Source organism: Bubalus kerabau, chromosome 7 (assembly GCF_029407905.1).
Source record: "Bubalus kerabau isolate K-KA32 ecotype Philippines breed swamp buffalo chromosome 7, PCC_UOA_SB_1v2, whole genome shotgun sequence".
Classification (NCBI taxonomy): domain Eukaryota; kingdom Metazoa; phylum Chordata; class Mammalia; order Artiodactyla; family Bovidae; genus Bubalus; species Bubalus kerabau.
The window spans coordinates 76,588,725-76,600,796 of NC_073630.1; the positions used below are offsets into that span (position 1 = coordinate 76,588,725).

General features: G+C 36.6%; 1 protein-coding gene across 2 annotated transcripts in view; it reads left to right on the forward strand.

The window, feature by feature from the left end:
* Positions 1-12,072, forward strand: part of POLR2B (RNA polymerase II subunit B) — a 54,790-nt gene that overhangs the window by 36,576 nt on the left and 6,142 nt on the right. For both annotated transcript variants that reach the window (XM_055588676.1, XM_055588677.1), the window contains 7 exons: positions 925-1,079; positions 2,189-2,387; positions 2,685-2,853; positions 9,344-9,440; positions 10,430-10,524; positions 11,565-11,815; positions 11,896-11,985. In XM_055588676.1, coding sequence (XP_055444651.1) covers positions 925-1,079; positions 2,189-2,387; positions 2,685-2,853; positions 9,344-9,440; positions 10,430-10,524; positions 11,565-11,815; positions 11,896-11,985 — 1,056 coding nt within the window. The remainder of the gene's footprint in view (positions 1-924; positions 1,080-2,188; positions 2,388-2,684; positions 2,854-9,343; positions 9,441-10,429; positions 10,525-11,564; positions 11,816-11,895; positions 11,986-12,072) is intronic.

Sequence of the window (12,072 nt, forward strand, 5' to 3'; positions counted from 1 at the left end):
TAGTGCTTTTAATATTATGTTCTTTATTGTAAATTTTTCCAAAATACTTTTGATATTTTCCAGGAATATATTTTCTAGCACTATCCAGTAGAAATGCAATGTAAGTTACATAGACAATTAAATTTTTGTAGTACTCATGTTAAAAAAATTAAGGAAAAAAAAAAAAGGGTATTTCCTGGTGGTCCAGTGGTAGGACTATGTGCTTTTTCTGCCGAGGGTATGAGTTCAGCCCCTGCTCGGGGAACTAAGATCCCGTGAGACACGTTGTGTGGCAGAAAAAAGAAAAGATAAAAAGAAATAGATGAAAATAAATGTGTTTTATTTAGCTTAATACATCAAAAATAGTACAGTTTCAACATATAATCCATGGAAAATTATTAGTGATAAATTTTATCATTGAAATTCAGTAAGTAGTTTACACTTAAAGCATATCTCCTTTTAGAATGGTCACATTTCAGGTGCTTAGTAGTGACCTGTGGCTAGTGACTGCTGTATTAGACATATAGATTTTAAACCATTTGCTGATAGACTATCATGAGAAGTCAGGCTTACAGTTGGGAAAGCTTGATTGAAGCAGTGACACAGGGCTAGATATTGAAAGATTACACAGTGAAGTATATGTAATTATCAGAGACAAAAATAAGAAATTGTCACATACTAGTGTTTTGATATCCAAAATACATTTTATTCATATTTTATTTTGCATGACATTACTACCAGATGTTGTTCAGCTCTATAATTATCAAGGTTAAATATTTATCTTCTATAAAATTTTAAATTATACCTAGGTTTTTAGCATATTGAACAATGATCAACTAAGATCTATTAGTTTTATCTGATAATTTATTAATGTTATTTTATTTCAGCCTTAATGATACAGAGAAGATATAAATTCATGAGACTATTTTGTCTTCTTATGTGTAGGTTTCTATGATCAGAGATATTCGAGAGCGGGAGATTCGGATCTATACAGATGCAGGCCGTATTTGTAGACCACTTCTAATTGTGGAAAAACAAAAGCTGCTTTTGAAGAAGAGACACATTGATCAATTGAAAGAGAGAGAATATAACAATTACAGGTGAGAACATGCAGTTAGGAAAAAAAATGAGATATAATTAACATGACATAAAACATTTTAAAGTATGTCATTGAGTGGTTTTTAGTATAGTCACAAGATAGTACAACTATTGCCACTATCTAATTCCAGAATATTTTCTTTGACCCAAAAAACAAAGAAACTCTGAACTCATAAGCAATTACATTTGGTGTTCTTAATTTTTCTTAAGTAAGAGACTTGGGGCTTCCCTGGTGGCTCAGACGGTAAAGAATCTGCCTGTAATTCAGAAGACCAGGTTCAGTCCTGGGTTGGGAAGATACCCTGGAGAAGGGAATGGCTACCCACTCCAGTATTCTTGCCTAGAGAATTCCATGGACAGAGGAGCCTGGCAGGCTACAGTCCAAGGGGTCGTTATCAGTTGTATACAACTGAGTGACTTAACACTTTCTTTCAAGAGACTTGTATGGTCTTATTTAAGAATAAAAGTCTTTGTGACATGGTAAAGACTATCTCTACTAATAAAAAATGACCTACATAGGACTCTGAGCTTCCACTGCTTGGAGGGGACTCAGGTTTGATCCCTGGTCGGGGAACTGGAATCCCACATGCCATGTGGTATGGCCCAAGAAAAAGAAATAACCTATGTGATGAAGTAATATATAACATAATATGAACAATATACTCAATTTAATAAAAAGAATCTTTTACAATTTATTATTAGTGATATATGAATGTATATAGTTTTGTTGTAAAAAAATTCAAAAAATAGATGTAATAAAATATATAAAAGCCTCCAGTTCACACCTTCCTTTTCAAAAGTAAGTACTGTTACCAACTGGGGTATATATTCCTCCAGACCTTATTCTTTGTTTTTATATACTCACCCCCTAGCCTCACAAGTAGGTTCTTTAGATCAGAGCAGATAAAAACAAACTAATAGTAGTTACAGAGCCATACTTTATGTGTATTGTTCAGTAACTTTTTTTTCCCCACTGTTAACAATAATATACGTATTTTAAGACTCTTCCTGTATGAGTACATACAGATACAGGAATACTCTTTATTAAGTAGGGAGCCTAGTTAACTAAGATAGTTGAGGAAGCAAGGAAATTAAATGAATTCTTCTTTAGTTGGCAGGATCTTGTGGCCAGTGGGGTGGTAGAATATATTGATACTCTTGAAGAAGAAACAGTGATGCTTGCAATGACCCCAGATGATTTACAGGAGAAAGAAGTAGCTTATTGTTCCACATATACACACTGTGAAATTCATCCATCAATGATTCTTGGTGTCTGTGCCTCTATTATTCCTTTTCCTGATCATAACCAGGTTGGTACCAGTTTTTAACTATGCTTTGTGAGGAACTGGGGGGAAGTAAAATAAAAATTAGAAATTAGTCTATAGTTTCTTCTGAAAGAAAAGCCTTGTAGTGTAAAGGCTATGGATTACAGCATTTAATATGCATAATTCTTGTGTTTGACTCTTAAGAGCCATAATTGCTTATTCCAGAAAAAGTAGAAACTTTACCAAACATATTTCTGATTTATGAAGTACCCTGTAGAGTCTGTTTATTTATTTAGAAGTAAATAAATTTTCATTGATTGTGCTTTTCATTTCTACTTTTAGTCCCCTAGAAACACATACCAGTCTGCTATGGGTAAGCAGGCTATGGGGGTTTATATCACCAATTTTCATGTTCGTATGGATACGTTGGCCCATGTTCTGTATTATCCTCAAAAACCACTTGTGACTACACGGTCTATGGAGTATCTGCGATTTAGAGAGCTGCCAGCAGGTATGTTCAGTTTTGTTCTACATTTTGTAAGATCCTGCCATGGTTAAGGCATTTTTGTGGGTGCTTTGAAGAATTAATAAAATGCATATGACACAGTCTCTGTTCTCATAGAATTTACAATGTGGCAGGAAAATATGAGCACAATTAAATAAAAAGGTAAATGTGTGGAAAGTATTATGATGGAGATATAGACTCCTTTGGAAGCACAGAGTGAAAGAAATGATTGATTCCTATTGGAGTCTAGTGCCAATTTCATGGGGGAGGTAGCATTTGACCCAGAGTAAAGTTGATGAAAGAGTAATTGAATTTGAGAGGTGGTTTGAACTAGGGCCTAGACGCATGAAGGCAACTGTCAGTACTTAGTCAGTTTAGTGTGGCTGGAGTGTAAATGCATGGGAATGGTACTTGATCTCATGAGATGGAGACAGCGTGTTGAATTTTATTTTGAGAATGAAAATGTCTAGCCTTTTTGAACAAGGAAGTAATACAATTGGAAGTGTATTTTGGATGTCATGCTGGCTTGCCACCTAAAAAATAGAGTCAGATATGGTATTAAGTAGGGAGATAACTTAGAGGTTCTTGCAGTGGTCTAAGTGAGAATTGGTACCGTTCTTACTAAGAAGTGAAAAAGTATAAGGGGTTGAAACACCTGTTGGAATACATTTGATAGGACTTGATTATTGTTTGGATGTGAAATTATGAAGAGAGGAAAGAAAGGAATTGGAAATATTGTTGGTCTTCTTGACTTGGGTGATCTAGCAGAGAGAGAGACTATTAATAAAATAATATTGGGAGCATGTTAGAAGAAAGAAGAGGTGTAATTTTTAAAATTAATTTTTATTGGATTATAGTTGATGTACAGTATTGTGTTAAATTCTGCTGTACAGCACAGTGAGTCAGTTATACATACATGCATTCTCTTTGGATTGAAAGAAGAGGTTTTAGAGGTAAGATAACAAGTTCAGTTTTTGACATGTTGATTTTGAGTTGCTGCCACATCATCTCAGGAATGATCTTCCAACAGTGAGTTGCAAATATAGTTAGAAGAAATGTCAAATCAAGAGCTGTGAAGTTTTTGATATGTTAATGATAAATTATAGATGACTGAAATTGCTCAGGGAAAATTCAGAGTGAGAATAAAGTCAGAGACAGCCAGAACTTGGGGAAAAGAAATCAGGAGAAGAGATTTGAGATGAATCTGATAAGGAGAAAACCCTGGAATTTCCAGGAAGAGATTTCAGAACAACAGTTTCTTGAAATAGTGCAGAGAAGTCTGAAGGGTATAAGAGAGTTGAATATAAAGGAGACAGCATGGTTCTTCCACACAGTTGTTGTCTTACCATATTATTAGCAGAATTTTGGCTTTGACTGTGGATAACATTATTTATTAAAGTGTACCTTGTAAATAGTGGCTTTAAATCATTTACTGTAATATGGGATCTAGCATTTTGATAGCAGATTCTCACAGCTTAGAATGATTTAAGAGTCCTCCACAAGGGGTTACTCTTGTCTAGAAAAAGAAACTAGAAAAGCAGAATCTGTTACTCTGTCTGCAGTGTGCTGGAATCTTTGGTCTGTGTTTGCAGTGCCGGTGTTTTCTTGACATTTAGATGATAGTTTCTTTATGGCTAGAGAAGAAAAGAAATATTGGTGAAGGATTGAATTTGAAATAGAATGTTTCTTTGGCACTGGTATGAAGTGGTAAGGGCATGGCTGGTAGGGACCACATGCCTTTCAGTTTTGTTACTGCTTCATGCCTTAATCTTGTTAGCTATTTTAAAACTTTATTTTGAGATAATTTAAAGCTTGCAGAAAAGTTGCAAGACTATTAAAAAGAACTCCTGTATACTATCCATCCAGATTTCTGGGTTCACATTTTACCACACTTGCAGTGTTCTTTCCCTTTTTCTTCCTAAACCTTTTGAAAGTAAGTTGCAGGCCTGGAAGCCCCATCACTCTTTAATTTTTCAGTGTATATTTTCTAAAAACAAAGATATTCTGCACAGTCCATCTGTCACCATCAGGGAGTCAGCACTGATCCCCATCTAATCAGTAGTCCCCAAATTCAGATTTTGTCAGTTGTCCTCATAATGTCCTTTATGGGTCTAGGGTCTAATCCAGGATTCTGCATGTCTCTTTAGTCTGAAACAGTTCTTTGGTCTTTCCTTGTCTCTTATGACCTTCACATTTTTGAAGAGTCCAGTCAAGTTAATTTATACATTGTCTCTCAATTTCAATTTGACTGTTGTTTCCTGTGGTTTATATTCAGGTTATGAATTCTTGGCAGGGCTAACAGAAGTGGTGCTTCATTCTTAGGGCATCATGTCAGGAGGCATATGCTGTCTCTATGTCCCATTGTTAGTGATTCTAACTTTTATCATGTAATTAAGATAGTGACTGTCAGGCTTCTCCACATTTTATTAAATAAGTATTGTGTACTTGCTCAGTTCGATTCAGTCACTCAGTCATGTCCCACTCCACGACCCCATGGACTGCAGAGCATGCCAGGCTTCCGTATCACGAACTCCTGGAGCTTGCTCAAACTCATGTCCATCAAGTTGGTGACGCTACCCAACCATCTGATCCTCTGTTGTCCCCTTCTCTTCCTGCCTTCAATCTTTCCCAGCATCAGGGTCTTTTCCAGTGAGTCAGTTCTTTGCATCAGGTGGTCCAAGTATTGGAGTTTCAGCTTCAACATCAGTCCTTCCAATGAATATTCAGGACTGATTTCCTTTAGGATGGACTGATTGGATCTCCTCGCAGTCCATGGAACTCTCAAGAGTCTTCTCCGACACCACAGTTCAAAAGCATCAATTCTTTAGTGCTCAACTTTCTTTATAGTCCAACTCTCACATCCATACATGACTATTGGAAAAACCATAGCTTTGACTAGACGGACCTTTGTTGGCAAAGTAATGTCTCTGCTTTTTAATATGCTGTCTAAGTTGGTCATAGCTTTTCTTCCAAGGAGGAAGCATCTTTTAATTTCATGGCTGCAGTCACCATCTCTGATTTTTGAGCCCAAAAAAAACCCAACAAAGTCTGTCACTGTTTCCATTGTTTCCCCATCTGTTTGCCATGAAGTGATGGGACCGGATGCCATGATCTTAGTTTACTGAATGTTGAGTTTTAAGCCAGCTTTTTCACTCTTCTCTTTCACTTTCATCAAGAGGCTCTTTAGTTCCTCTTCACTTTCTGCCATAAGGGCAGTGTCATCTGCATATCTGAGGTTATTGACATTTCTTCTAGCAATCTTATTAAGTAAGTAATAAGTCTTTGTTAGAAGATACTTTGAGAGGATGTAAATATCCCATTTTTTATCTCACTTTCTGCCATTAGTTTACTGTGTAAGTGTTGCCAAATGGTGATCTTCTAATTTTATCATTCTTTCCTTTTTGATGCTGAAATTTGATGCTGAAATTCGAGATTTTCCAGTGGGAGTGTCTTCAAGATGACTCCATTAGGTCCTCATCATTCTTTAAGCACTTCCTTACCTTTTGTTTCATCTTGTGCCTTTCTTCCCCTAAACTTGGACTTGGCCATTTCTTCTTTTAGTGAAGGATAGTTTGTGGAAACCAAAATCTGGGTGCTGGGCTTGGTCCTTGGTATTAGAGTGTCATCATTTCTAGGTCCTCTCAGCTGCTGGAGCTAGGAAAATATATGTATGCATATACTCCTCTCACTTTTAACTATTTTTATATCTATATATACTAAAGAACTGTGAGTTTATACCATATCTCCCAGTACAACACTGTAGTGTTTGTTTTAGAACTCCATTCTCTGACAGTGAGAAACCTGGCTCCCATTGTCCCCAGTTTGTTGAGTTATTTGCTACGTCTATTGATGTAATGGCAGTCCACTCCGGTACTATGCCTGGAAAATCCCATGGACAGAGGAGCCTGGTAGGCTACAGTCCATGGGGTCGCAAAGAGTTGGACACGACTGAGCAACTTCATACACATTGATGTAACCAATCTCCTGACCCTCCTGGCTAAATAATTAGCTCTGTCCCTGCCTGATATGCCAGCTGCATTGACCAGATTCTGATCTCTAAGGGGAAGGGGCAGATTGGGTTATCTTAAGTGATCTTTTGATTAGTATCATTCCTATTTTATAGGGTACTGTTACCTTGGATGGTATCTTCTGGGAGCAGAGATCCTTGTGACAGAAGTTCACCTTGATTTAAAGTGGCTCAGGGTACTTAGAGCTTCCTTAGTGCTGAGCTGAGGTTTGAAGTGGGTGGGGACAGCCTGACTGATGAACTGTAATCCTGGATTTCACATGTTGATAGTCTTTGGGATAACAGATAATGTTTTAAAAATTCCTGTTATTTTTTGAGCAGTTTGTGAAATACCATCCAAAGTACTTCACACATATTACTTCTAAGCATCATAAAAGTTTTGTGATGTTTTTTCACCTACAAACTGTCTCAAAGCTTTTGTGATGATTAAATGGTTATATCCACTTAAAACTCATGGCTTTGTGCCTACCAGTTAATAAGGGAGAAATAAATGTTAATTGATTAGTAATAGTGGTGGTTGTATCTTCTCTGTTTTACAGATGTGGAGACAGGATCAGAAAGGTTATTTGCCCGAAGTTGTACAACTTATTTTGTAAACCCGGAATGCAAACTCTGGCTTTTTTTTTAAGACCAGAAATAGGTCTTTCCTCCATTTTCCTTTTTTGTTCTCTTTCCTCTTCACTACACTGTTTTTTGATTTTGGGCTTTTAAGCTAAGAAGAAAGTATTAGAAATAAAATTCAGAAGTTTACTGCTTTTAGCTAAATTTATCTGATCTTTCAGACTTGCCTGCGTACCTTGGATAAAGGTTGTAGGATGGAGGAAGTTGCTTCCTGGGATGCAGTAGATGTAGCGTGTATGGGCTATCAGGGGTTGTTGCAGCAGAGGAGGAAAGCCCTACAAGGGCCAAGACCATTTAGCATCTACAGGCTCTGTCACCTGGACGAGAGGGAGGGCCATAGGGTAGCACTGTATGTCGTGAGGATGTGCAAGGGAAGTCTTGCCCATTCCATGTATCACAAACGTCACGTAAGTCCTCCTGCTGGCTTCCATAGCAGTAGAAGCATATCACATCTCCCGAGACCCTGGGATTTCTGCAAATGTCATCTATCTTCAGATCCCCCCTACCTTGAGGATCCTGCATCTTTATGTACTTTCTCTGCATTATACAGCTTGACCGTGTTGATGGATACTTACGTTGCTTCCATACCTTAGCTATTATAAATAGTGCAGTTATGAACACTGGGGTGCATGTATGTTTTTGAATTCACGTTTTCATCTTTTCTGGATATATGCCCAGGAGTGAAATTGCTGGATTATGTGGTAACTCTTGTTTTGTTTTTTCTTTAGTTTGCTAATATTTTGTTGAGGATTTTTGTGTCTGTGTTCATCAGGCATACTGGCCTGTAATTTTCTCTTTTTGTGGTATCTTTCTCTGGTTTTGATATCAGGGTCATGGTGATCTCATAGAATGAATGAGTTTAGTAGTGTTCTGTTCTCTGCAACTTTTTGGAATAGTTTCAGGAGGATAGGTCTTAATTCTTCTCTAAATGTTTGCCTCTGTAGCCATCTGTTCCTACTCTTGTCTGTTGGAAATTTGAAATCACAGTTTCAATTTTAGTACTTGTGATTTGTCTGTTCGTATTTTCTAGTTCTCCCTGGTTCCGTCTTTTTCTAAGAAGTTGTCCGTTTCTTCTAGGTTGTTCATGTTACTGGCATATAGTCACTTGTCGTCATCTCTTCTGACTCCTTATATTTGTCAGTTGTAGCTTGTCTGTTTTCATGAATCTAATTTTTGATTTGTGCCCTCACCCTTTTTTTCTTGATGAGTGTGGCTAAACGTTTATCGGTTTTTTTTTGTCAATACTTGATATTTTAAGTCTTAAGGTCTCATTAAAAATAGTTTTGGCAGTAGCAACTAAATAAAATTGAGGTAGAAAAGATAATACCACTTTTCTTTGTAGTACAGGGAGAGGATCTAGGAGCAGAGCAGGGCTGCGAAGAGAGGAACAGAGTAGTACCAGGTCAAACTTAAAGTCAGGAGACAAGAGCTGGGACCTGATTCTATTGCTTATTAACTTTGAGATCATGGATAAGTTTTATTTTGTTAGATCTTTCTAATAATGCAAATAATAATACTTGCCTTGTTTATGGCACAGGGTTCTGGTGAGAATCATGAAACCTGATTGGGGGAGGGACTTTATAAATATACGGTTACATGTATATAATCACTGACTAGAAAGTGGATACAGTGGGAGTGACTACTATTAGGATTTGCTTATATTAAACATTTAACCATCAGAGTCGTTTTCTCACAGATTGCTCTTGCAGGAGGAGTAGACTTTGACAGTTACCATGGTGAAAACATTTGCGGTAAATATAGTTAAATAGGATAGATTTAAAAGAAAGAGGTGATTTTTCTTTGTTTCTCATGTGATGCTTTAATGTTTGCTATTTGAATATACAACAGGTATCAACTCAATTGTAGCCATTGCATCATACACTGGATATAATCAAGAAGACTCTGTTATCATGAATCGTTCAGCTGTAGACCGTGGCTTTTTCAGGTCAGCTATTTATAACAGTTTCCAAAATACAGATATAGTGGAAATATTAATATTTTAATTTTTTAAAAAAGTTTTTAAAAAATAAATGTGGGAATTTCCCTGGTGGTCCAGTGGTTAAGACTCTGTACCTCCAATGCAGAGGGCATGGTTCTCCTGTATCCCCTGTATCACCTGTATTCCCCTGTATCACTAACACCCCATGTATCATGTGGTACAGCCAAAAAGAAAAAAAAAGGTGTGACGTGTGTGTCCAAATTTTTTGAATGTTAGGCAAGAAGAAATGTTGATCTGACAGCAGAGAAATTTTTCTGTTAAGATAGGTAATCTGTCTCCATTCATAAAACTTTGTGGATACCTGTCAGACGTAGATTGTTGTATGGTTGTCTGCATAGGGGTTAAAATGGTGAAATCAGCTCCAAAAAGTAAAGATAAACCTAAGAGTTTTAGGACCCTTAAATAACTACTATTAAAATTATGTTTATGTTTTCTTTTTCAGTCTTATTTTCTGTTATTCAGTTTGATTGTTGAACATTAATCACAAATCCATGGCATGTGAAAATTGGTTAAAAAACTGAGAATTTAGAAGAGAGGATAGATTTTTTCTGTTTAGTTGTCAGAGGATATCAGACCAGAGTTGGATATTATAGCTTAATATCATAAATTTCTCAATAGAAATACTGGGGCAGATCCTGGGTGACCATCTCTGAGAGTTGTTATGGGAGGGATTCTTATATTGGTCGAGGGTTGGACTTAGTATTCCTGTTCTCATAGTTCAAGCTGTGTTAAGGATCAAATGTTACATGGGTGACCTGTGTAATAGCTCTTAGGACTTAAGTTTGACCCTTCATACAGTTAACTCCTGTCCTAGAGTCATAGTTTAATTGCTGTGGTTAAAATTACCAGATATCAACTAAGTAAAAATTATTGGTATGTTCTAAGTTGTATTATTAAAGGAAAATAAAGTTCACTTTAGAACCATGTATTTTTAGGTCTGTTTTCTATCGATCATACAAGGAACAGGAATCTAAAAAAGGGTTTGATCAAGAAGAAGTTTTTGAGAAGCCTACACGTGAAACTTGCCAGGGTAAGTGATACTGACAGTGAAATTATGGAATTCAAAGTTAACTCCTGATTAGTTTTTCTGGGTTTTGTCTTCCCACCCTCCTCTATGCAGTGTGACAGTATGTTTGCTAGTCATTCTTAGAGCTTATATTTAAGGAAATAGATATATTTGCCAGAAGTCTTTATACCTGGAGTGGGCTTGCTATAGTCCTTCTATTCTCCTAGGTCTGTTCTTCTGTCCTTTTATTCTGTTAGGTCTATTCTTCTATTCTTCATTGAGGAAAGGATTTAGGAAAGAAGAGAGGCCATATAATTGCATGGGACACACCCAGCCTCATTCTCACTTGTACCGTGTCCTGTCCCTTAGTTTACATATTTTCATGGGAACTTCCTCCACTCTTCACATACTGATGTGACCATAGTGTTTGTCTGGCCACAGTGTATGTATATATTTAGCAGATAAATAGTGAGAGAATGTCTACAACTTTGTTTCTTCTGAAAAACTCAGATTTATTTTCTAGTTACTGTTTTTACAGACATTTAAAAGCTATATACAGCTTTTGGGATGGATGGGATGTCCTGGGGGAGTATCTGCTACAGTTTTGGCTTCTAATAGTATTGCATGAAGTAACACGTTTTTGTACTCACATTTCCTGTGGGTGCTTCTGTGTAGTAGTGAACTGATTTTCAGTGGAGTTAAGGTTACAGTTTAGATTTCAAGTTTTCTGTGGGAGATTTTGTATAGAGGACATAGATAACTCTTTCTCATGTAATATAGGGAGCAAAAGATGGCAACACATTTATCCAAAGTCACTTAGCAAATGGAGAATCTTGATTTTCCATTATTCAGTCCAGTGCCTTTTTTTAAAGTTCAGAATTGTTTGTAATGTTTGGAATAAGGGCATGTTACTGTAACATGTGTTAGATATTCCTATGAACTTCTCTCTGGTTAAAAGTGATGTATATATTTGCTTTTTAATCTTTTTGAGAGAGGGATTATGTGACATTTTAAATACTTTTCTTTATGGTATTACCATTTCAGAAAATTCTCTTTCTTCTCAGGTATGAGACATGCTATTTATGACAAGCTGGATGATGATGGTTTGATAGCTCCTGGAGTTCGTGTATCAGGAGATGATGTTATTATAGGCAAAACAGTCACCTTGCCTGAAAATGAAGATGAATTGGAGGGCACTAATAGACGGTATACAAAGAGAGACTGTAGCACTTTTCTCAGGACTAGTGAGACGGGCATTGTGGATCAGGTTATGGTAACTCTCAACCAAGAAGGATATAAATTTTGTAAAATAAGGGTAAGTATAGCTTTGTCATATTGTTGTTTATAGAAGGTAAACCAGAATGACCTAACTAACTTATTTTTATGTGAATTTAGGTACGCTCTGTTAGAATTCCACAGATTGGAGACAAATTTGCTAGTCGACATGGTCAAAAGGGTACTTGTGGTATTCAGTATAGACAGGAGGTAGGTATCTTTCATTACCTCTGACTCACAATTTTATTCTTCATTTTATTAAAATGTGCTTTAAGAGCCCAGAGGCAGTAAAGGCTT